This window comes from Amblyraja radiata, chromosome 21, assembly GCF_010909765.2.
Source record: "Amblyraja radiata isolate CabotCenter1 chromosome 21, sAmbRad1.1.pri, whole genome shotgun sequence".
Lineage (NCBI taxonomy): Eukaryota > Metazoa > Chordata > Chondrichthyes > Rajiformes > Rajidae > Amblyraja > Amblyraja radiata.
The window spans coordinates 29,818,616-29,845,279 of NC_045976.1; the positions used below are offsets into that span (position 1 = coordinate 29,818,616).

At 43.0% G+C, this 26,664-nt stretch overlaps 1 protein-coding gene across 6 annotated transcripts; it reads left to right on the plus strand.

Annotated features, from left to right (window-relative positions):
* The first annotated feature begins 105 nt into the window (after positions 1–105).
* miox (myo-inositol oxygenase) lies at positions 106–26,137 on the plus strand. Of its 6 annotated transcripts, none has more exons than XM_033039937.1 (12): positions 106–1,061; positions 2,078–2,174; positions 5,761–6,016; positions 13,750–13,839; positions 14,140–14,220; positions 16,504–16,666; positions 17,449–17,516; positions 19,997–20,106; positions 20,789–20,856; positions 22,885–22,934; positions 24,602–24,714; positions 25,665–26,137. In XM_033039937.1, exons 3-12 carry the CDS (start codon positions 6,014–6,016, stop codon positions 25,771–25,773), a joined length of 855 nt encoding a protein of 284 aa, XP_032895828.1. In that variant the 5' UTR covers positions 106–1,061; positions 2,078–2,174; positions 5,761–6,013; the 3' UTR covers positions 25,774–26,137. The 6 variants fall into 6 exon arrangements, with proteins under 6 accessions (XP_032895828.1, XP_032895829.1, XP_032895833.1 ...); XM_033039938.1 differs by having other exon boundaries at positions 5,974–6,016; XM_033039942.1 differs by lacking the exons at positions 2,078–2,174; positions 5,761–6,016 and adding an exon at positions 5,375–5,512.
* The last annotated feature ends 527 nt before the right edge of the window (positions 26,138–26,664 follow it).

Sequence of the window (26,664 nt, forward strand, 5' to 3'; positions counted from 1 at the left end):
GAGGAGCGGCCCCGCGCACAGACCATAATATGAAGCACGCCCCTCGCAACGGCCCGCCCACGGCCACAGCTCCAACCGCTCCTCTCGTGAAAACCGGACCCCGTTGGACCCCGCGGCCCGTGGGCAACCGTCCGCCCGTGACAACCAGACCCCGCGGCCCGTGACAACCAGACCCCGCAGCCCGTGACAACCTCCCGCTCTCCTCACACCAACGGCCAGAGCTCGAGGCGCCCCTCTCGTGGCAACCTGACACCCCGCGGCCGTGACAACCGATGCTCTTCCGTGGAGACACAAGAAAATGCAGACGCGGGAATCTAGTGCAAGAAACAAAGTTAGACACAAAACCCTGGAGTAACTCAGCGGGAGTGGTTACTCCCTCCGCAAGTCACAAAGTGCTGGAGTAACTCGGCGGGCCAGGCAGCATCTGTGAAGGGAATGGATAGACGCATCACTCCCTGTGTCTTTGCAATTCACTCCTCCTCCTTTTTTCCCCCTATCTGACAACATTTTGTCTCCTTTTCGCCTCCAACCTTTGTCACCCACCTGCCAATCACTACCCCTTACCTGTATCCAACTGTCTGATGAAGGGTTTCGGCCCGAAACGTTGCCTATTTCCTTCGCTCCATAGATGCTGCTGCACCCGCTGAGTTTCTCCAGCATTTTTGTGTACCTCCAACTATCACTTGCCAGGCTTTGCCCCATCCCCACTTCTCTTTTCTAGATATAGAGGAAGGCTATTCCATTAGCCTGAAGATAGGTCCGAACCCAAAGTGTTGCCTGTCTATTCCCTCCATAGATGTTGCCTGGTCTGCTGAGTTCCTGCAGCCGTTTGTTAAGTCACAGCACTAATATTGATGGTGTAGCTGGCACCTGTCTCTTGAAGTGCAGCCCTTCTTCACCAATGAGGAAGTCCATGGGATCAAATTGACAGTACATCCTTAGCAACAAAAGATGGGCTAGATTGCACGAATGCTCAGTATGGGGAGGACATGGGAAAATCTAGTTAATGTAGCCCAAAGAACAAAATACAAGATCAAGAACAAGGAGCTGATTCACTGAAGGTATGTCAAGAGTTAAGAAGTAAATTGAAAGAAGAACCTCAGGATTAGTGTCTAATCACTTGCAGCTTATATAATAACAGATCAGAAAAAAACTAACAAGTATTTTGGGACACTAGTACCGTGGAGGCACAAGAGACTACTGATTCTAGAATCTTGAATGCAAAAAAAAATAAATTGCTGGGCGATCTCAGCAAGTCAAGCAGCAGTGTATCGGTTGGGACCCTTATGAAGGCGACTGTGAAGACGGATCTGACCTGAAACGTCATTGTCCATTTATCTCCACAGATGCTGTCTGACCCACTGAAAATCTGAAATAAAAACACAATTTGCAGCAAGACAAGCAACACTTATAGAAAGAGAAACCTTTGCTTAAGGGACAGAAGTTTAGGGGTAACATGAGGGGGAACTTCTTTACTCAGAGAGTGGTAGCGGTGTGGAATGAGCTTCCAGTGGAAGTGGTGGCGGCAGGTTCGTTGGTATCATTTAAAAATAAATTGGATAGGCATATGGATGAGAAGGGAATGGAGGGTTATGGTATGAGTGCAGGCAGGTGGGACTAAGGGAAAAAAGTTGTTCGGCACGGACTTGTAGGGCCGAGATGGCCTGTTTCTGTGCTGTAATTGTTATATGGTTATATGCTCAGATCTGGGATATTGAGGGAAAAAAATGTTGTATGTCGCTGAGAGCAATAGATAGGATGGTGTGGGGAGTCATTGGCCTGCAATGTTAACTATGTATCTCTGTGGATGGTGCCTAATGCCCCTGTCCTACTTAGGAAACCTGAACGGAAACCTCTGGAGACTTTGCGCCCCACCCAAGGTTTCAGTGCGGTTCCCGGAGGTTGCAGGTAGTGGAAGCAACTGACAAAACCTCCGGGAACCGCACGGGAACCTTGGGTAGGGCGCAAAGTCTCCAGAGGTTTCCGTTCAGGTTTCCTAAGTGGGACAGGGACATTACACTCAGGTTTTTTTCATACTGCTGAGCTCTGATGCAATTTTGATTTTCTCTCCCAATAGGCGACTGGGGAGAGATAATTGGGCTGGATTTTCCCAACATTCTCATTTGTTTAACGTTTCCAGCAGCTATTGTGTTCATTCTCTCGCAGTACGGCAGGTATGCTCCATGTTTATTCTCCCTCTATTAACATGTCCCCAGACAAATTATCTGCCACTAATAAGCCTGCAGCAAACTCTTAGACAACACCAGTCTGCTTATCTGCCATATCATGGTCTGCATCTATGACAGACATTCGCTTTGACCTCTTCATTCCTTCTTTCCCTGCAAGTTCAAACTTGCCCATTTTCTAAATTTTCCCACTTCTGAAAAAGGCTCATTGAGCTGAAAAGTTAACTCTGATTCTCTCTCCTCAAATGTTGCTGACCTGCTGAATGTTTCCAGCATTTTCTGTTCAAACATTATATTTGTATCACCAAGTTATCAATCTCTCTGCTACAGGAAAAGCACATTGCAGGACCTGCTAATAATATCCATTTTTTTCTGTTATGTTATGTTGCCTAGTTATTAATGTCTCTGCTAAGAAAACTGGTTCTTCTTGTTTATTCTCTCTACTCAGTTTTATACATCTCTTTAAATCTCCCGTCAGGCTCATTTGTTCCAAAAAGTACACCACCTTTGTCAGTCTCTCCTTGCAACTAATATTCTCCCAGCAATGCCATAAATCTCCATCTGAAGTTCTACCACATACTTCACGTTTTGAGCTGTACCCCAGTGATAACTTAACCAGTGCTTTACACAATTCCAGAGTGATCTTAGATTCTAGATGCTAGATTCTGTGTTCTCTCCAAGAGAAGGAGCTCGCCTATCTGGGGAAATGAATTCTTCCTTATCTCTGCATGCAGCCCATTATTCTGAAATATGCCCCTTAGTTCTAGTTATCAGTACCCAGAGAAAACATCTTATCTCTTTATTATTGCTCCGATGAGTAGAGGTATATCATGCTGAACCTTTCTTTATATGTCAACACCTTCGTCCTAGGAATTGAGCTAAGAAACCTTTTCTGCACTGCCTCCAGTGTAAGCACATCCTACCATAAATAACTTTTTATTTAATCATTCATAGGATGTGATGTCACTGGCTTGGCGACATTTATTTTCCATCCCTAATTAGCACTTAAGTGAGAAGGCAATTGAAAGTCAACCAAGTTATTAATTGTCATGTTTCCAAATATTATTTAATTTTGTCCAGATCTTCTGAAATCCACTTCACCACAGAAGCCAAACAGCAGCCAGTTTGGTTCACTGCACGTGGTATCACAAAATGGATGACTAAACTGGATACAACTTTGTCTATGGGACAAGATAACATCCTGTCTGTTGCAGTGAAGTTGCACTTCAGAATTAGCTATGCTATGCAGCCAAGTTGATTTAGTAAATATTGGTGTCTGCTCAACCATGTGAAAAATTGCTTATATCATCCTGTTAATAAAATGCAGAGCAGTTGTCAACAACAGTGCCACCAAGTGGCACTTTCTCATGACCTGCTCACTGGTGCTCCATTTGTGTTTTGACAGTTAAACTTGGCAACAGACCTCATTAGCTTGTGTTCAAACAGTTCAATTCCAGAAATGAGACAAAAATTATCACCCTGGACCAAATGCAGCATTTGATTGGAAGTGGTATCCTCGGTTCTTGTGATTATGAGCCACACATTACACAAAGGAAGATGGTTGTGGTTGTTTGAGGTCCCAATCATCCCACCCTCATATAGGACAGTATCTTGGGCCCAATCTTCCTCCACTACATCAATAACCTTTCATCTGTTTTAAGGTCGCAAGTGGGAATGCCCACAGATAATTGCAGAATGTTCAATTCTATTCAGAACACCTCAGACAATTAATTAGTCCATGCCCGCATGTAGCCAAACTTAGATAAAACCGGGTTTGGGCTATTCTTTAACAATTAACATTTCTATCTATCTATATATGGCGTTCACTACAACTCGGGGTTGAGTGGTGCCATCTGCTTCATGATGTCCTGTCACTCTCTCCAATGAGAGAGAGTCCAAACACTTACATTTAATGTCATTACCATTGCTAAGTACCATTACCATTGCATAACATCAATATGTTGGGGACACCATTGACCAATAACCCAACTGGACAGGTCACATATAAATAGTGTCAGCTGAAGTAAGTTGGAGTCTGGATAACCCGCAACAGGAAATTCACTCCTGCCACCCAAAGCCTTTCCAACCTGTACAACAGGATGATGGAATGCTCTCTACTTACCTGGATAAATGCAACATCAACAACACCAAGCAACTTAACATGATCAGAAGGCTGTATGACTGCACCCCTTCTACCATTCTAAACATTCAGTGCTTCAGCCAGCACACATCATGGCTACAGAGTCTACCATCAGCAAATTAAACTCCACTCACTTGCACAAACCACTCAGCCAGCACCTCTCAAAACAATCAACACATTCAGGGGTTGTCGGCAGAAGAATACTATCAACAACAGGATCTTCCTTCAATTTGCACACTATAACTTATATTTATGTTATTTCTGTCCCTTTTTCATTGCTGGTTCTAGATCCAGGAACTCCCTGTCCAACAAAACCTTCTGAGTTGTGCTAAATCTTACTAGAAAGACTGGAGAGATTCTAGGCAATGGCTCATTGCCATTTTCCATCAAACACTATTTAATAATAATAATAATAATAATAATATTAAAAGAATACAAGTTTCAATCCTGAGATGATTGAAGGATGATCTAGACAAGATGTTTAAAATGCTAAATGGATTCAGTAAAGCTGCATGCTCATATCCTGGAAAAACAAATTTAAAACTTGCTTTTAGTTTCTTCCCATCACCATTAGGCGGATTAATCAATCTGGTCTTTTTTAAACAAGGGTGCAATATTTGCAATCCTTTGTTCCTTAAATATTATCCCTACAACTACAAAGGATTGGAAGAATATGACTAGAGCTTTATCCATTTCAAAGTCATAATAAACAGTTTATACTCATGCAGAAGGAGCAGGTTGCACAGTTTTGGCAGAACAAAGTCTTGAATATTGGTAGATTGGGAGAAACTTCTTGTAGGTGGAGCCATCAGATTTCAGTTACAAATTGCAATTAAAGTGCAGTAAGATTTGTACTTCTTTGCCTGTAGCGTATACATTATTTTAGTTCAAGAAGGATTGACGTGGGTCTTGAATCCTGGTCCACCACAGTTAAAAAACTAACAATTAACTTACAGACCCTGTTGACTGACAAATGAGATCCCAGTAATTGTTAAATCAGACCTCAGTGTTTGACAGGATAATCATTGGTTGCTCTTTCCAGTTACAGTCAGACCAAATGGTTCACAAAAGGGAAAGTTTGGGAAAAGCTGGAACCAGGTGTTTCTGGGAGTGAAAGTGAAAATGCATACACAGCATCCTGCAATAACAACAAGGAAAAGGATAGGTCTGCTGGTGATAATAGAAGGTGAGTAAATCGCAGAGTATGATTTCTGCCTCGGATTGTACATTTGTCATTCTCCAGGTGTTGATCTGGACCTGGATCCAGGGGTCAGTGAATGCTGGCAATTCTTGTTCTTCTGAGAATGTGCCTTAGCACCTAATGCCAGCATGACCCAGCCCAGTTCTAACAAGGGGCCTTTGACCTGGAATGTTAAATCTACTTCTCTTTCTATAGCGGCTGAATGACCTGCAGATTTTATTTTGTTATTTCAGATTTCTTGCATATCCTGTTTTTTTAAATTCCATCACAACTCTTGGTACAACACTGTCATCTGCTGCCCATATGCTTCAGGTGCAGCGGCAACAGTCTTTATAACCACAATATCTGGGTAACTCCTTGTGGCATGACATGATGCTCTAGATTGCAAATGGACTTTATACTCTTGTAACACATGACAATCGAGTGCAACTTGCATCTATTTACAGAAGCCATCATCCTGGGCTTTGAAAAGACAGCTGCACAAACATGGTAAGTAAAAGAAAGAAACAGGGATTAAAAAGTACGAGAATAATCCATATTCAGTTAAATATCTTCAGTCAACATGAGCTGAAAATATAATCCTCAACTTTAATGAAACCAAGTTTTTGTTGCAAAGATATTGAAATATTGATACATAAATATTGAAACCATCATTAATCATAAGTACAGTACCTTAGTTTCTCTGTTTTAGGCTGTGAATCCACACAATGCTTTTTGTTATGGCTGCCTCAAGAAGTGGATGGTTGGTCCAGTTCTTGGCATATTCTGCTGCCATACAAGTACTTGTATCTGATTTCAGTACATTTCCAATGCATGCCAATGAGCATAAGGAAAATGTTGTTACCTTTTGCCAGGTCGTTACAGAACAGTTGAAATGTGAGGCCGGCCATTTTCAAGTCAAGTAGCTGGTATTTCACCACATTGCTAGAAAGCTGTGCATATCAATCAACGTCTTCCAAATATCTATTGATATATTCCCATGAAATATTGCAGCTTGCCACATTTTATTTTGCACTAGTTTTAATTAATTTACAATAGTTTTGAGGGTGACTGCAGCCACTTTCAGTTCTCTCAGTACCTAGTCACTGAGCCTGTATTTGGGAACTTCACCATTTTCTGCAGTTTCTGCTATTTTTACCTCACAACTAAGAAGATTTTCCAATTCACACAATGAGCAGACTGGTAATATAAATAATGATACTATTTCCTTTTTCTACAATTGTCAATCTGCACCTGAGCTAAAGGTTATCTTCAATACCATTTGTAACATGGATGTTGGACTCTGCTAGTGGTAAACTCTGACCAAAACATTTACAGGACACGTGGAGCTTCAAAGTTAGATCCACCTCCACTCTTCCTTTTGCAGGTTATTATGAATATTCTGCCACCACCCTTTGGAAATACCATGTTCTAGATCATAACTTGCTATGTAAATTGTTTTTCTCCATGCCTTTTCTTTTTCTCTCATGATAACTATGAACTTGTGTCTTCTGGTTACCAGTGATTCAACAACTGGAAACTTTTTGTTCCCATGGTTCTGGACGCTTGTATAAAATCTTTAGATTAGTTTAGTTTATTGTCACATGTACCGAGGTACAGTGAAAAGCTTTTTTGTTGCGTGCTATCCAGTCAGCAGAAGGCTATACATGATTACAATCATATGTACAGACACAGGATAAAGGGAATAATGTTTAGTGCAAGATAAAGTCCAGTAAAGTCTGATTAAAGGTAGATCAAGGGTCTCCAATGAGGTAGATGGTAGGTCAGGACCACTCTCCGGTTGATGATGGGAGGGTTCAGTTGCCTGATAACATCTGGGAAGACACTGTCCCTGAATTTGGAGGAATGTGTTTTCACACTTCTGTACCTCTTGCCTGATGGGAGGGGGAGGAGAGCATGTCCAGGGTGAGACTTGTCCTTGATTATGTTGGTGGCCTTGCCGAGGTGGTGTCAATGGAAGGGAGGTTGGTTTGCATGATGGTCTGGGCTGCGTCAACAATTCTCTACAATTTCTTGCAGACTTGGATGGAGTTGTTCCAAACCAAGCTGTGATGCATCCTGAAAAAATGCTTCACTTAACCTTTATGCTAAGGAGAATAACCACACCTCTCCAATCTCTCCATATAACTGAAGTCTCATATTCTGTTCTAATAAATCTCTGCTGCACTCTTTCCAAAGCTTTAACATCAGGTGTTAATTTCAGGTTTGACTCTGTCAGTGACAGGCTGTGACACGATCAAGGCAATCAATACAAGAATGTTATTTCGGGTCAGGATGTTTGTTTCAAAGCAGCCGCACTCAGTCTGAGGCTTACTGCTGCAGCAGTCCGGGGGTGCCAAGAGATTCAGACAGAGCTTGGATTGCAAGAAATTACCACTGATGCAAAAGCTTTAGATCTGGCCACCCATCAAGGGACTGGTAGGCAGGTGAGGGCTGGGTGAATAGGTGAGAGACATGTGAGCAGGTGAGGGACAGAATGAGTAAGTGTGGGACCTGTGAGTAGGTGAGAGACCTTTGAGCAGTTCAGGGACTGAGCGAGTAAGTGAGGAACCTGTGGACAGGTGAGGGATTGAAGGAACAGCAATTCACTGACTTGGCAAGTAGCGACATCTCTAATAGTCTGGCCTTATTCTGACCTGACAAGAAGCTAAGTGCTGGCAGTTAAGGTGAGACAAGGTTTTTTTCAGCCTTTTTTTCAGCCATTTTTTCTTCTTTTGAAATCTTTTGAAATCTTCTATCTGTACATAACTAAAACTGATCTTGTTCTCTTCCAGTTTGAGCATTTTTTCTATTTGCGCAAAAACGATATGCGATAGCGCTACAATTTTTAGCCAGCCCACTCACCGTTCTCCTGTGCTGCGAGTGCAACAAGTTTCATTCAGATTGGTGGTATATTGTAAAAGTTAGCGAGGTTTAAAAATCTTACAAAACGCGCATGCACAGATCGATCTCTCCTGCCAGTCAGCGCTGCGCGGATTGGTCTCTTCTCCTGTCACTCCGCGGGATGGTCCGCCCCTTCCTGCGCCATCATGTCTTTACTGGAGCTGAGGGACGCTGTGGGTGGGCGAGCTCTCCACCCCCCCACACCCCCAGCCCCCCGTCCGCCCACACGCCGGCGTGGCCGTAGCTGCTGGTGCTTCCTGGCTGAGCCGATCCGCGCCGACGGCCGATGCTCCTCCGGGGCACACAAGAAGGGAGAGGAGTGGCAACCTTGGGATCCTGGGGAGGGGGAGTGGGGGAGGAGAGGGGATAGAGGGAGAGGAGGGAAGTAGGGAGGGGAGAGGAGTTATGGAGGGAGGGAGGGAGTGACTGAGGGCACGGGAAAGGAGAGGTGAGGGAGGGATTGGGGGAGGGTAGGAGGAGATGGTAGAGAAGAGGGAGGAGGTGAGGAGGAAGAGTGGGGAGGAGGGGGAATAAAGGGAGAGGAGGGGGGAGTAGAGGAAGGGGGAGTGGGGAGGTATGGAGTGGGGAATAGAGGGAGAGGAGGGCAGTGGGGGAGGTGAGGAGGTATAGTGGGGGGGGATAGGGGAAGGTGAGGAGTGGGGAGGTAGGGGATAGAGGAATAGGAGGGGGTGGGGAGGGGAGAGGAGTTATGGAGGGAGGGAGGGAGAGAGTGATTGAGGGGAGAGGGAGAGAGAGGTGAGGGAGGGATTGGGGAGGGGAGGGGAAGGAGGAGGAGAGGGGAAAGAAGAGGGAGGGTGAAGAGGGGAGAGAGTGCTAGGGATGAGGGGAAATGAGCTGTGCCTGTGCAGTTGAGGGCCATGGGTGAGTGGTGGAATATTGCATTGGGGAGCCAAGCCTCCTGTGTGACAGGGACCCAACGGGTCCCACAGTCTAGTTATTCTTAAAACTCACCTCTGATCAAGCTAGTGGTCTTCTCACAGTGTGAAATATTGTTTGATAATATGCCTGGGACTCATTTAGAAACATTTTGAGGTTAAAAGTTGCATGTAAATGGAAATTGCTGCTGCTGTTATGTGTGGCAGTGCATAAATGAGAGCCTGTCTTTCCGAGAGCACATTTTACATTGGACACTAGGTTCTGATGCTGCAGTTTGGCTTTTAATGGCTAAGGACTGGTGTAAAAGTTGTCATATATGGCAGCGGAGAAGTAGCAGATAATATTCCTTAAACATTAAACCATCTGTGAGAAGGTTCTGTTGTTTATGGATTTGTGTCATTCCTGATGTGTGATAGAGTTTAGGTATGGCTGAAGTTTAGGTTTTGGGATTTTTTGCTTAGCCCATTGTTTCACTCAGGAGATTACATAAAGGATTTTCACAATTGGATAGGCCTGACCTGCACTGTCAGAGGAATTATGTTTTCCAAAGTGCATTACATAATTAGGTGCTGAGAGAAACAGTTCTATGTTTGACTGACCCAAGTCCCTTGCTCTTGGAACGGCTGTAGCAAACTCCAGTTGGTAAGACATGGGTCATACTGTACCATCTGTAACTAGTTTTACTCTCAGTTAATAGAGTAAGAGATTTGCAAAATTTCCAAATGTTCAAAGTACTGAAACTTATTGAACCTTGAGTTCCTCTCAGTCATGGAACAGATTCTACCAGCACCATAACATCCTGGAGCAAAATGGCCAGTTAACCCCATAGACAGTAAACACAAGAGCACAAGGTAGGGACCTTCAGAGTCCCATAATATCTATCTAAGTAGGGGGGTTTTCTGTCTCTCTTTATTAGGTGCTGTTGGTTTACTCTATATCTCACCTTTCTATTTATATAGAACGATCGTTTGAAAATGCATACCTAGAAATTCAGGAACAGTTTCTTCCCAGATTTTATCAGGCAACTGACAGGTTCTGTCATCAGCTAGAGTGTGGTCCTGACCTCCTATTACCTCATTGGAGATGTATGGACTATAATTAATTGGACTTTATCAGGCTTCAATGTTATATCTTTGCACTAAATGTTGTATGCTTTATCCTTGATCAGCACACTGTGGATTGAAACATAGAAACATAGGCTTGATTGTATTTATTTATAGCCTTTTCTTTGACAGGATAGCACACAAACTAAAACTTTTCACTGTACCTCGGTGCACGTGACAATAATAAATTAAACAAAACTATCTGATAGAGGGATATTTGATACAACAGTGCAAAGGGAGATTTATATTGTACACAGATGATGCTGTGCCTATCTTACTTGTATTTGACAATGCCGTGTACAATCATAAATCATCCCCTTTGGCCCAAGTAATCTATGCAGATCAAGTGCCTGTCTAAGCTAATAACATTTGCCTATGTTTGATCGATATTCCTTTAAACCTTTCCTATCCATGTACTTGTCCAAGTGTCTTTTAAATGTTACTAGACCAAGAGGGACCCGTTGGGTCCCGTCCCCTCAACGCGTGGTTGTGGGGGGGGGGGGCTGTCTGCGGCGTCATACACACACTAACCAGCCCCCACACACACACACACTATCCACCCCCCACACACACTAACCCCCCCCCCCCACACACACACACACACTAACCCCCCCCCACAAACACTAACCCCCCACACACACTAACCCCCCCCACACACACACACTAACCACCCCCCTTGATATTATGTTAATATTATTCATTGGCTCCTTTTACCCCATCGAGAAAAATATTTTTCACACAGAGAGTGGTGAATCTCTGGAATTCTCTGCCACAAATGTAGTTGAGGCCAGTTCATTGGCTATATTTAAGAGGGAGTTAGATGTGGCCCTTGTGGCTTAAGGGATCAGGGGGTATGGAGAGAAAGCAGATACAGGATACGGAGTTGGATGATCAGCCATGATCATATTGAATGGCGGTGCAGGCTCGAAGGGCCGAATGGCCTACTCCTGCACCTATTTTCTATGTTTCTATGTTTCTATCCCCGCCCTATCTCGAGGGGCATAGAGAGTGGGGCAGAGAAAGGGAGAGATGGAGGGAGGGGTGGAGGGAGGGGGGATAGGGGGTGGTGGGGCGGGGGGGATAGGGGGTGGTGGGGAGGAGGGATAGGGGGTGGTGGGGAGGGGGAAGAGGAGAAGGGGAGAGTAGAGGAAAGGGGTAGAGGGGGAAGAGGGGGGGGGGGGGATAATCAGAGAGAAATATTTAAGGTAAGAGATAGAACATTTAAAGCAGATTTCAGGAAGAATATTTTCACCCAGAGGATGGTTGAAATGTGAAATCACTGCCTGTGGGGACGGTGTGAGCAGGTATTTTCACAACAAGTAGGAAGTAAATAGATGAGTATTTGAAACCCTGGCATGTCAAACTTTGGGCCAAGTGCTGGAAAATGGGATTTGTATAGATAGGTGTGGGTAAATTCTGTACTGTATTATTACCAAGTTTATGACTCTGAACATTCATATTCACAGATGTTTTGCCAGATACATTTGGTGCATACATGTGCCCATACACATGTAAGTGTGGACATTACACATACATTTGTGGAGATGTACAGTACATACAATGCAAACTTAAGCAGACAGATATACAAGACAGATAGACACAGGTCGAGATGTTCATGGCTGTATCTGTGTATTGTGGTGTTCGCAGTGAGGTCATTAATAAGGTAAATGAGCAGTGAAGTGAAAGTGATATGGAGATAATTAATAAACTCCTCTTTGAATGAGTAACCAACAACATATCGCAATTGTCTAATGATGAGCAAAAAGGTAACATTGTTAACCCTGAACATTGACCTTTCCATAATCCATGGAGAAGTACTTAACTCGGTGAGGTTAAGCACACATACACACACACAGTCAACAGCATCATGAGTGCTTCCCAGTCGATGAGGCAGTCACAGGCGGTGAGTTTAACCAGAAGAATCTGAGTGTTGAAACTTATGTAAAAAGACTGTCAAATAAAAAGAAAGAAAGAGGCAGAGAGAAACTTGGAAAAAAACTGAAACAGAGAGACAGAAAGGTAATTGGGAAGAGAGACCAAGGTAGGGAGAGAAAAAAGGGAAGAATTAGAATGTCAGAAATATAAAATGATTGCTGGAGAGAGGCAGAGAGCAATGGAGAGTGAAAAGGAGACAGTGAGAGATCCTTGGGTTAATGTTGGTGAGAGTATCTGAGTCACAAAGAGTAATAAAGTGACTAAGTGAGTGTGTGTGTGCATGAATTAATGTGAAAGAGAGAGAAATAAATAAGCCCAATGGGCCTGAAAAGATGGTTTATGAAAGAATATGGAGATGGCTCCATGTTTATGTCAAAGGCATGTGAAAGTTCAATCTTTGAAAGACAGGAGGAGACCCTTGAGTCTGTACCTCTATACTTTTTTCATATGTGATGTTCTGCGTGTCTCACTCTTGCTCTGTTCCTCATTATCTCACTCTTTTTTTCTCACTGCCCTCTGTTCTCTGCCTCTCTCCTGCAATAATTTTATATTTCTCATGTGCTAATTTTCCCTTTTATCTCTCTCTGCCTTGATCACTTTTTCCTCCCAATTTTCAGTGCTTTGGGGCCTTTACGCAGCTGCAATAATTTGAATTTTGTTTGCTGCTGTTGATTTACTCTAGAGCTGGATAATACTGGAAGTTGACACATGCAGGAACATGCAGTGGAGTTTGGCTGACAATCAAATTATGCTATGGATGGGGTGGAGATCAACTGAAGGTTTATGGGGATTGGGTGGATGTGGTGAGGGGATCTAATGAGAATGAGATTGATTTAGATCTGTGTAGGAAGGAACTGCAGATGCTGGTTTAAACCAAAAAAATAGACACAAAAATCTGGAGTAACTCAGCGGAACAGGCAGCATCTCTGGAGAGAAGGAATGGGTGACGTTTCGGGTCGAGACCCTTCTTCAGACTGAATGTCACGGGAAAGGGAAACGAGTGATATACTCAACGATGTAGAGAGATAAACAATGAATGAAAGATGTGCAAAAAAGTAACAATGATAAAGGAAACAGGCCATTGTTAGCTATTTGTTGGGTGAAAACGAGAAGCTGGTGCGATTTGGGCGTGGGAGGGATAGAGTGAGAGGGAATGCCGGGGTTACTTGAAGTTAGAGAAATCAATAATCACTGGGCTGTAAGCTGCCCAAGCGAAATATGAGATGCTGTTCCTCCATTCTGTGTTTAGCCTCACTCTGACAATGGAGGAGAATCCTTCCCATTCCCACACTCACCTTTTTGTCCTAGATCTCAATTGAATGACTACTTTTCTGAGTTACTGATGTCACAAGGTGGAAGGCAGGCAAATCTTCCTTAATCTCACTCACTGTTATTTCATTACAGTGTTTCAACACTGAACCTTTGGAGCAAGTGTGTGTCCATACTGTGACAAACAATAACATTACGAACAAAAGCAATTACAGGAATTTTGAGGTGAGTTACAGCATCACAACACGTGGAGGAGAGAGGGGAAGAGGGGGAAAGAGAATGAGGGAGGGAGATAGGGAGAGAGAGGGGAGAGAAAGAGGGGGATGAGGGAGAGAAAGGAAAACAAATGATGGATGTTACACAATGACAATTATGCAGGCGCAGGGGAGAGGTCAATATGCAGTGTGGTCCACTTTTGTGTCTGCATGAAATCTAAAGCATGGACGCGTTTTATATGGTGTTGCTGAGGGGGAGATCCAGTTGGATAAAATGTTTTGATATGTGCACTGCTTGTTCTTTATTTAGTATGGAGTCCTCCAGGACCGGGTCTTGAACACATATCGACTGATGCACACTTACCAGACAGTGGAGTTTGTGAAGAGAAAGGTGAGAGATTTATCCTAAATTTAAGATCCTGATCTCTGAGGCTCATTTCACCCCTCTTACTGCCTGTCTTTCAAATAAGGGACCAAATCGAGGATTCATTTTCTCCCTCGGGGGTATCTAAAACATCCTGTGGAATACTTTAAATAAGTATAATGGAGGGTGGGAGGATTAAGGGACACTGGAGGAACCGCTGTGGGAGGGGGGAGAACAAAAGGAGTGTAACATGTTAGTGAGACCGCGTTTAGAATATTGTTTTCAGTCTGGGAACCATGTCAAGATATTGTCAAGCTTGAAAGGGTTCAGAAAAGATTTACAAGGATGTTGCCAGGACTAGAGGGTGTGAGCTACAAAGAGAGGTTGATCTCTATTCCATGGAGCGCAGGAAGATGAGGGGAGATCTTATAGACGTATACAAAGTCGTGAGAGTAATAGATCGGGTAGATGTACAGAGTCTTTTGCCCAGAGTAGGGTAATCGAGGACCAGAGGACATAGGTTCAAGGTGAAGGGGAAAAGATTTAAGAGGAATCCGAGGGGTAACTTTTTCATACAAAGGAACAAGCTGCCAGGTAGTTGAGGTTGGGACTATCCCATTGTTTAAGAAACAGTTTGACAGGTACAGGGATAGGACAGGTTTGGAGGGATATGGACCAAGCGCAGGCAAGTGGGACTAGTGGAGCTGGGACATTGTTGGCGGTGTGGGCGAGTTGGGCAAAACGCCTGTTTCCACACTGTATCACTCTATGAGTCTCTGAGGAGCCGGCGTGCTTTGTAACTTTGTCAGCGCCATAGGTGACTGCTATTTGTATACATTGTGTATGCAAGCAACAAATTTCACTGTGCCTAGTCACATGTGACAATAAAGTATTCCTATTCGTACATGAATTATCTTCAGTGTCCTTGCCAGACTGAAAGGGTTGTGAAGATTCCAAATAAATTGCCTTACAGAGCTATCTAATCAATCCCACACCCTTTCCCTTTCTCCGAGTGCTGTAAATAATTCCCTTCAAGTACTTATACAGTTCTCCTTAAAAACTATTCCTGAATCCAATCTGCAGTCTTTTTGAATGGAACATTTGACTTCACATGGGTTGATTGAGGTTCCAAGAAGCACATCTGGTTTCTGTGCCCTCTCACATCTGACCTTTTGCACTCTGATGGACCGTCTCAAAACTATGCATGATTATAAACACCTTTAACCAACTTTCTTTTAACTTGTTCTATTCCAAGCAGCACTATTATAAATTTCATGAGTGAATCTATTTAACTGATGTTCTTTACTTTACTTTAGAGATACAGCATGGAAACAGGCCCTTTGACCCACTGAGTCCCACCGTACAGTAAACATCCTGTACACTGATAGAATCCTACGTATTATGGACAATTTTACCATTTTTACCAAAGCTAATTAACCTACAAATCTGTACGTCTTTAGAGTGTGGGAGGAAACCGGAGCAACCAGAAAAACCCCACACTGTCACAAGGAGGACGTATAAACTCTGTATTGACAGCACCTGTAGTCAGGATTGAACCCGGGTCTCTGGCGCTGTAAGGCAGCAATTCTACTATTATGCCGCCCTATCTTTATGTAACATTAAAGTAAATCCCTCCAAAGCAATAACACCTTTCCTAAAGTATGGTGCTCAAACTGGCTACAACCTTTTACTTAGGGCCTAACCAGTGAGAGAATGCCATTGTTATCATTCTGTTCTCACTATGCAACTACGAGAGAGAGAAAAATCACTCAAACGAGTGGCAGCACAAGGTGGATGCTCTGACTGCATTGCAATCAATAGTCACCGGTTAATTGTACACTGCCATCTATACACCTATTTTGTATAGGTGTATAGGTCTATAATTAGCCTATTTAATTTAGTTCCCTTTTTTTTTTTAACCAAGGAGTTGAAGCTTTGGATACCCATGCTTTCCCCCCCGGTTGGCACTTGGCTAACTGCACTTGAAAGATCTTCTTCACAAGCTCATTCATTGCCAGTCTTTGATTGAAATCTTCCTGAGAAAGTTCCCTTTACAAATCTTTAAAATCAGCCTTCCTCTTGTTGAGAACATTATTGGTGGGAGGAACGCACTGCGGCATAGGGTTAAGCTATTAGGTTGTTGAAGCATTCAGCGAGGTAGATGTGAGTTGTCAGTTTATGGATTAAAGGGGTGTTGGGATGGGAAGGATTGTGGATTATGATGGCCTTTGGAATTCGAGTGGAAAAAATCCATTTGTTGACTGACTCGTGTACCTGTTTGTCATGTTTGTCTGTTATCTATGATTACAGATCTCTCAGTGGGTCCCATGTTTACGGGCTGAAATGACAGTGATGGAGGCTCTTCAGGCGCTCGACCATTTGGTTGATGAATCTGATCCCGATGTGGATTTTCCAAACTCATTCCATGCCTACCAAACTGCAGAGGGAATCAGAAGTGTTCATCGCAGCCTAGGTAATGGATGAGTGTCACTCGGGTGTGTTTGGAGATCACAGGCTAGTAGACACAGGGAGATAAAAGCAGACAGAAAGATTGACAGCAAACATGAGGAAACGCAGGCAGGGACTCAAGAGATGGAGAGTAGTCTCAGTCAGATACACACACAGATGCACAGAAACAAATGGATGGATGATAACTTCATGTTCGATTCAGAGTAGCAGTTGCCTCTCCAAAAGTGCTCATTCTCCTATTTCAACAGTGCAGTGGTTCTTCAGAAATGCATACTGTTACTGCTCTTTCTTCATGCCTGCAGCACTCCTTCATTATTCCACCAGTGCAACTCTTTGTTAGCACCAGTCCTCTAACCACGCAGCATTCACTCGGTAGTGACTGTCTCATTTCTTACCCGCACACAATTTCATCGGAGACATGAATCATATGTTTGGAGACAAAGTTTTCTATAGTCTGGATTAGATTCGGATGAGGTTGAGAAGACAGGAATTTACATAGTTGAGGCACCAACGGATCACGGGATTTAAAGTATTTTGGGGATGGGGGTCAAGGACTGGGAAGAGTGCGGAGCTGAGTGATTTGAATACTGAGGGGTGGAGATCAGTAGTAGGGAAGCAGAATTGGTCCTGTCACAGGATCTCAAGCCAAAATGTCGACTAACATCTTTTGCCTCCACAGATGCTGCTTATCTCACTGAGATCTTGCAGCAACATTTTTCTTATTTTTGAGTTAGAATTGTCCATTCTCTGTTGGATTGCAACTAGTTTGAGTTTGTTTTTTTGTAGACTGGCTGCACCTTGTTGGACTCCTACATGATATCGGGAAAATCCTCTCAATCTGGGGGGAGCCGCAGGTAGGGATGGGGAATCTTGAGTGAACCTGGGAAGGAGGATTGGTGAACATAACCCTACAGATTGTATGTCCTGCCAAAACAGGGGCAGAATCATAGAAGCAGGAGGTCACTTAGCCCCTTCAGAATGCCTGCTTTCAGTTAGATTAGTGTTTATACTTTATGTCTATTTACCTGCTTTTGCTTCCATAACTCACATTCTCTATTGACATGGAACTAGGCCATTTGGATCGTTGACTGTAGACAGGCTTTCAGAACAATCCCATTTCCCCACGTATTTTCCTATAAACCATTCTCTCTCACATACCCATTTTTTCCCTCATTCTCCTATTGCCCAATATCACCAGGGGGTGATTTACAATAACCAATTAACCTACTAACTCTTTATAGGACAGAGAGTTCTGGATTCCCAGAGTGTAACGATTTGCTTCCTAACATCACCCTCAAGTAGCCCGACACTTAAGTAGCTTGACCTGGAATTTCCAACCAGACTAATTTTTTTTCTCTAATTGGCTTATCATCCTTATTTAATGACATTTTCAATTAGATTACCCACTAATACTGAAACCTCCTTTAAAACTCTGCTGCCTGTGTCCTGGATTTCATCAAATAATGACATTATTGAAGTGTACAAAAACAAGTGTATAAAAACATAAATAAAGTGAACATCCACTATCTTTTTTTATCCCCTACGATAGTGAACAATCACTATCGTAGAGGATTCTAAAACAGGGGGGCATATGCTTAAGGTGATAGTAATGAGATTTAATATGACCTCAGGGCAAATTTTTTGCTCAGATGGTGGTCCAACGTCTGAAATGAGCTGCTAGAGAAAGCTACAGAAGCAGATACAAATTACAATTATCAAGAAATTTAGATAAGACACTAGACCAAGTGGGACCCGTTGGGTCCTTGTCACAACCCATTCCCCCAACGCAAAATTCCACCATTCACCAGTTCCCCCAACGCAAACCCGTTCCCCCAACGCAATATTCCACCACTCAACGATAGCCCCCAACTGCGCAGACGCGGCTCATTTCCCCTCATCCCCAGCACTCCCTACCCCTCTCCTCTTCCCCTCCCTCCCTCACCTCTCCCTCCCTCTCCTTTCCCCCTACCCACAGACACTCCCTCCCTCCATAGCCCCTCTCCCCTCCCTACCCCCATCCTCTCTATTAAACAACAACCCTCTCCTTGTCCCCTCCCCCCCTCTCCTTACAACAATGTTAGGAATCTCTCCTTGGACTGGGAGTCTTGTCTTTATTAACATTGTCCATAACCCCTCTCCCCTCCCCCCTCCCTACCCCAAGTGGGACCCTTTGGGCCTCGTTCCCCCAACGCAATATTCTGGTCTGGAGCCGCGTGAGGGGAAGGGAAGAGCACGGCTCCGGGCCTAGTCTGTGTCTGTATCCGTGTCTTTGTGCTGCCGCGCTCAGGGCCCTGGGCTGTGGTTTGAGCCGGTGTGGGCGGGCCCGTGGGGAATCTTCTCCCTCTCCCTCCCCCCTCCCTCGGTTGGTTGCCTCCCCTTTCCTTTCCGCGCGGCATTTTAAAATAACTGAAAGTCAGTGACTTTTTGAGGCTGAGGTATTGATCAGGGAGGGGAGGAGCTCCGGGCCCAGTCCGTGTCCGTATCTGTGTCCAGCGTGCTTTTATCGGGGACAGCGAGTTTTTTGTAATGTAAATGAGATCCCATTATGATGTCATAGCTGTAATTGCCACTATACTTGAAGTTATTGTCCTCAAAGTGGGGTTTTGTAAAGTTAAAAATGTGAATAACTTGTAAAATATAACATCAATCTGAACACATTTGATACAACACACCACAGGACAATGGTGAGTTAGGTGGTGCAAAAATTGTAGTGTTATCGTGTACCGTTTTGGCGTAATTTAGGCCATGAATCACAGACAGACAGACTCACTAACAAATCAGATGCGAGTTTTAGTAATATATAGAGTTAGATATGGGTGAAATGGTTTTAGAGGGATAAGGGCCAAAAGCAGTCAAATGCGACTAACGCGGAATGCAAACTTGGTCAGCATGGACAAGTTGGGATGAAGAGTCTGTTTTTACTTCGCATTGATCTGTGACTAAGTCTCCTGTTTACCCATTATGTTTTTTGTTGATCTGAATTGGCCCCGGGTTTGCAATGCCTCAAATTTTAAAATCCCCACTCTTGTTGCCAAATGGAGTCTTTCCTGGTAACCTCTTCTCACCTCCTGGTGGCACTTTCTTGCATGATACATCTATTGTGAAGCACCTTGGGATGGTTTTGGTCAACGGTATCTTTATTGTCACGTGTGTCAGGTATAGTGAAATACGTTTTGTCATGTTAATGGTAAGTTATTGCTGTGATGTTAAGTCCATGTCTGTAGCTACAATGATTTTGGGGCGATGACGAGTGGTTATGTCCTGGGAAATGCCTGCAGACTATGGGGTATTCTTATGGATTGCAGTTTTGATTATAATCATTGCCTCTCCATAGTGGTGTGTGGTCGGAGACACTTACCCAGTCGGCTGTCGGTTTCAAGAATCCATCGTTTACAGGAACAACACATTCGCAGATAATCCAGATCTCAAGGACACAAGATACAGGTAAGGATCCTATTCATCATGCGCACTCACTCAGTGAGGTCTCAGGAGATCAAACCTCACTGTCCATCAAGGAAACCAAAATAAGTAAGATCTGGAATATTTTCATCTTCTGGTTGACAATAGACTGCGTGAATCTTTGCCCACAATCTTCCCCACAATTCCGTGGATCACATTTCTTTCCTCATTGTCCCTTCTCATATTTATATAGCCTGCAGCATCCAGCTCATGACTGTTTAAGGAATGCCCTCAATTGAACTTCTGCAGCTCATTCCCTCCCACTTTAAAAAGGTCCTTAAAACCTACCACCTACCTTAACCTTTGGTCTCAAATGTGTTAGTATTTATCTGCAGAAAACGTGAGTAAATGTTGAAGCAGGGGAGGTGGTGACTGAAGATAGCCCACTGGAAAGATAATTGGGAGAAGGGGAGGGATAACTTCTACCTTTTTCTTCATGCACAAGGAAAACTGTCATCTTAAATAGAATGTGCTTCAGGATCCTGAGACCACAGCAAAAGAAAAAGACTAATGTCAGGCCTCATATTCCTCACACATCTCCCCTATTTAGATAACTTGTTAATTGTTTCTCTCTGGAAACAGATGGGTGCAGATGGTCTTTGATCATGAGCAGGTTACGATCTTTGAAAATAATGTGCCATAAGAGATTTTGTTTTATGTTCTGCAGCTCGCTCTGTGGGATTTATGAGCCTAACTGTGGTTTGGAAAAAGTGATGATGTCTTGGGGGCATGATGGTAAGTAGTAGGTGATTGGCAAATCCCATATTCTGACTGGCAATGAGATCTGTTAAGGAACCAATATAAAAAGGAACTTTCAGTTCCCGAAATGAGTGCAGGTACATATAGTTGAAGAAAGATAACAAAAAATACAAAAGCAGGCCATTCGTGTTGGCTGCACCATTCATAACGATTAATTTTATAGCTGAATGTCACTTTGTGTGAACCCCATACCCCTTAATATGTGAAAAAATGCCTTAAATGTACTGTGTCAGAGCCCACCACTCTCTCGATAGATTCAATATCCTCCAGGTGAAAAAAAATAAATTTGTATCTGTCCAGAATGGCTAACACCTAACTTTGAGACTGAGCGCTGGTTCTAGGCATTCCAACCAGAAGAAACTTTATCCCTGCAGCTGCTCTATCAAGCCCCATAAGAATTTTGTAAATTTCAATGAAATCGCTACTCATTCTTCCATACTCAAGAATCCATCTCCAATCTACTTAATCTCATTTTATATGACAGCTGGCATCCTAATAATCAATTTGATGAACATTTGTTGCACTCCCTTTGTGGAAAGCATATCCAGGCATGAGAGGCAAAAACTGAAAAAAGCGGAAGAGAGATGGGGGTCCAGGGGTCATTAACCCCTGGTAGGGTTCCAAGGGGCAACGCGCCTGGAGGGGGTAAAAGGGGACAGGCCCCCCCCCCCCCTTTATGCAGAATTGTTTTGATAATTGAACCTTGACATGACACCGTTTTCTTGCCCGTTTACCCTTAATTTATACTGTAATTTTTTTTATTGTACCTTAAAATAACACATTTTATTTTCTTGTCACTTCTTAATTTACACAGAAAATTTGTGATAATCGTACCTTAAAATGACACCAACTCTTTGCTTGTTTACTCTTGTTATATTGAAAATATTTTATATTACACCTACACCTACTTGTAACATACCTGTTCCTTGCTTGTTTACTCTAATTAGAGAGAAGTATCCTTTACACCGGAAAATTTTGATAATTTTTTGATTATTATACTTTGAAATGACCATTTCCTTGCTTATTTGCCCTCAATTTATACAATCACAATAATACTTTATTAGCCAAGTATGTTTTGCAACATATGAGGAATTTATTTGCCAAGTCAGTCATACAAATAAAAAGCTGGATGTTTATGCTAAAATGGGTTTTAAAACCCATTTTAACCTAAACATCCAGCAAAGTGACTCCTCTACATTCTTCACTGTGATGGAAGGCGAAAAAAAGATCAATCTCTTCCCTTTGCTCTCCCGCGGTCGGAGGCCTCGAGCCCTCCGTTGACAGGACGATCTTGACTCCCGTAGCCGGCGGCGTTTTGGGCCCTCTGCGTCTGGGCAATCCAGTTCCTGCATCAGGGGGGATGTCGGCTCCCCCACATTCCACATGTGGCTTCTCCAGAGTGCCACATAATTATAGCAAGATGCTTCTACTCTTGTACTCAAATCCTCGTGCCACAAAGGCCAAGGGAAGTTGAATAATTTTTTCACACAGCGTTATTACACTGAATGATTTATACACAGAGAAAAATACTAGAAGTTCATTTGAAAGTTAAATACTTTTTATTTGGAAAGGAAGTATATGAACAAAGATGACGACAAGATGGAAAGTGGGTTTATCTCATTGCTCCAGCTGGTGACATATCTGTGCAGGCATATTTAGTCAAGTGATAGTGTCCTGGGAAACAAGTTATTTGAACCAAAGACTGAATTATACTATGTCAGTGGATCAGAACCAGTGTTAAAGTGAGTTTGGGACAGGTTCTACATGTTGCATGAATGCAAGTGAAACCAAGTAATTATTTGAAATCTACACATGCAAACTGCTTTTGAAACTTTTTAACTGGGCAGCTTGGTAACACTCAATGCTGCAACTTGTTTGATTACAATGATGCAGGACCACATGTCTGCAGGGGAGGGAAAGTGGGAAATTACTGCATTTACAATTCTGCTAAAGGTGACAATCTAAGAACAGTAATTTTCTGAAACATTTACCTTTTCTTTGTAGAGTATCTGTATAATGTGCTGAAAACTAATGGATGCAAACTTCCCGAAGAGGTAATTCTGAATCATTTTTGTATCTCTTAGGGAATCTATCTAAATAAATTGGATGATCATTACCCCCGTTGCAATCATTATAAACTGGACAATGTTCTTAGAAATTGCTGAGGCACCTATGGCTTAGTTAGTTGCATGATCAATTCAGTCACGGTGGCCAGGAATTTGGACTAATAATCCAGGGCAATATTCCAGGTCAGTAGAGGGAGTGTTGCATTGTACACAACTTGCCCACACCAACTAACAAACCCCATTCACACGAGTCCCACCTGCCTGCATTGGCCCATATTCCCTCTAAACCTATCCTATCTATGTACCACTCCAAATATGTTTTCAACATTGCGATAGTACTTGTCTCAACCACCTCCTCTGGCAAATCATTCCATACACCTACCACCCTTTGTGTAAAAAAAGTTGCCCCTCAGGTTCCTATTAAATCTTTTCCCCCTCACCTTAAACCTGGGTATAGAATTGGTTTAATGGAAGGAAGCAGACGTTGATAGTAGATGCCTCAGGGTTCGGTGCTGGACCCCCAGGGTTCGATTGCTGGACCCCATCTACATCAATAATTTGGATGAGAATGTACAAGGCATGATTAGTAAGTTTGCAGATGACACAAAAGTGGGTGGTATTGTAGTGAAAATGGTTGTCGAAAATTGCAGCAGGATCTTGATCGGTTGGGCAAGTGGGCCCGAGTAATGGTTGATGGAGTTTAATACAAAGAGGTGCGAGGTGTTGCATTTTGGGAAATCTAACCAGTGAATGTCAGGGTCCTGGTGAGTGCTGTAGAGCAGAGGGATCTAGGAGTGCAGGTATATATTCCTTGGAAGTGGTGTCACAGGTGGTCAAAATGGCTTTCAACACATTGACCATCATATTTAGTATAGATGTTGGGAGGTAACAGTTGTACAAGACAGTAGTGAGGCCACATTTGGAGTATTGTGGTCAGTTTTGGTTGCCCTGTTATAGGAAAAATATTGTTCAGCTGGAAAGGGTGCAGAGAAGATTGACGAGGACTTGAGGCCCTCTTTCAGCATTAGTATGGAGCAAGCACTGAAGGGTCAAAAAGCAGTACTGCAAGTCCTGGGAAGGAGGAAAAATGAAGTGAAGGTTTGAGTGTAGAAACAAAGAACTGTAGATGCTGGTTTACAAAAAAAAGACAAAACGTACTGGAAGTCAGTGGTGTAATCACCAGCGCTGAGGGAGAACAAGGAGGGAAGAGACGGAGACTAAGACTTTGCCTCCATCACAGTGAGGATGTGCTTGGTGAACTCACTGTGGTGGATGTTTAATTTGCGTTTATTGTATGTTTGTTGTTATTGATTCTGTGTATGACTGCAGGCAACATAATTTCGTTCAGACCAAAAGGTCTGAATGACAATAAAGGATCTATCTATCTATCTAACTCAGCAAGTCAGGCAGCATCCCTGGAGAACATGGGGGAGGTGGTGTTTTATAAATTTTTCAGACTCTGGTGGTTTGACCAGAGTTGCATACAATTTTAAGGAGAAAGTGTCTGATTTCTAACACATTACGGTTTTGTGCCTTATTTTGTATGTATTTAGATGAATGGCTCCATCTATTATGCACATGTATAATGTATCAATTTCCAACTATGACCAATTGTTGGATATCTGTCTTGACTTGTGTGTGCATGCTTGTTGCAGGGACTGTACATTATCCGCTACCATTCGTTCTATCCCTGGCACACGAAGGGAGATTACATGCACCTCTGTAACCACAAAGACCTGAACATGCTGCAGTGGGTTAAAGAATTCAAGTGAGTCCATTAAAAAATAGAAGATTTCTAACATTCTGTAGATTTAATCTTTTCATATTTTATGGAGATTTTCAATCCTACACATGGAGTTCAGGGGCCAGAATGACATTGACAACTTGTCAGTTAAAGTCAACAAGTGGAATGCCCAAGGTTTATTAGCTGAGGCTACTAGGAGTACATTACTGAGGTCATCGCTGAGGTCACTAATTGTATTACCAGAATCAGTATAGAGATCAATAATACCACTGAAGTCAGTGGTGTAATCACCAGGAGTATATCATTGGGCCCAGTGTGGAGCTTGTTAGCAGCATGTAACTGACGTCAGCATTAAGTGCAGTGACATAAGGGTGATTCGTTAGTGGGACGTTACAGGGGATCAATGCCGTGATCATCCATGGACTTATGGGCCATTGCTGGAATCACTGTGGGCATGGGTTGGTGCTGTTTGCAATGGGTATATCTGAAAACCAACTGGGCACTCAGGAGAGATGACTGGTGGGCATTTTAATTAGAGAATGTTCTGATGGGGTGGAAGTGTTGCGAATGGGACAAATAGTCATGGAAGGGATGTATTTTCCATGTTGATTGCCTTTTGTAACTAAACCCTTCTGTGTCTGCAGTAAGTCTGATCTATACACAAAAGGATGTGAACCTGGGTTAATGATTCTGTGTGTAAAGAGGAAATTGAAGAGATTAAGGTTCAGATAAATTACTGGAAATGGACAGGAGGAAGACATGGCATTATCAAAGTAAACCGGCTGGGGCAATAAGGCAGGAAGAGGCTACATTTAGGCAGATTGAGGTATAATGGGGTGGGGTGTTGAGGATTAGAGGGCCCTATAAATAGTTTGGGAGTAGAAGTTATGATGGGGTTGGAAAGTATTGCAGAGACAAATTAGCCATGTTAGAATGCCTTTTGCTAATGAAACCAAATTCTTCTGTGTTTGCAGCAAGTTTGATCTGTACACCAAGAACGAGGATTTACCCGACATAAAGAAGCTACAGCCCTATTATCAACAACTGATTGACAAATATTGTCCTGGGAAATTGCGTTGGTAACCAGAGGGACATAGTCTACCCAAAAGCAACACCTCAATCTTGGACAAATAATGTCCTTCAGAACTGGGACAATTTCAGGAAAAGTTCACAACTGATCAAAATTTCCAAGAAACATTTGTTTTCAATTTGCTATTTATCTGGATGATCGCCATCTAGCTCCCTGCTTAAAATATCACCCAGGTTTCTAATTTGTAAGCTCACCCTGCCATTTAGTTTTCACTGTTGTTTTATGCAGCAGTAACTCACTGACAACAAGTGCGTTGCCTCTCTAAACGCAAAGCTGACACACAGCTCCTACTGATATTTGTGGCCTGAGACACTTTGGAAAAAGGAACAACCTGAAAATTAAATTGTATTTCTGGTGGATTAAAATGAAAACAAACTTTGGGGAAATGCAACCCACTATGCTATACACAAATACTAAATATACATGACAGACAACTGTTTAGTCATAAAATTACTGTTACCTTCTGGTACAAGTTGGGAACAAAGGAGTCAAGGCGTACCGGTTTCTAGGCTAATTGGCTTGGTAAAACTGTAAATTGTCCCTAGTGTGTGTGTAGGATAGTGTTAATGTGCAGGGATTGCTGGGCGACAAGGTTTCAGTGGGCCAAAGGGCCTGTTTCTGTGCTGTATCTCTAAACTAATCTCAAAGGCACAGGCAATGAGTTCCTATGATGATACTTTAGATATGGATGCAGTTAATTGAGTTGTTTAAATTGAGAATAAGTTCAACCAATAGACAATAGGGCTGCTGGTGAAGGAAGATTAGTCAGGGGGGGGGGGGGGGGGAGAAGGGGTAGAACCTTAGGCCATCCAGTTATTTTTATTCTGGATTTGCAGCACTTTAAGTGATGGAAATATCACGTTTTCCAAAGAGCAAATGACTTA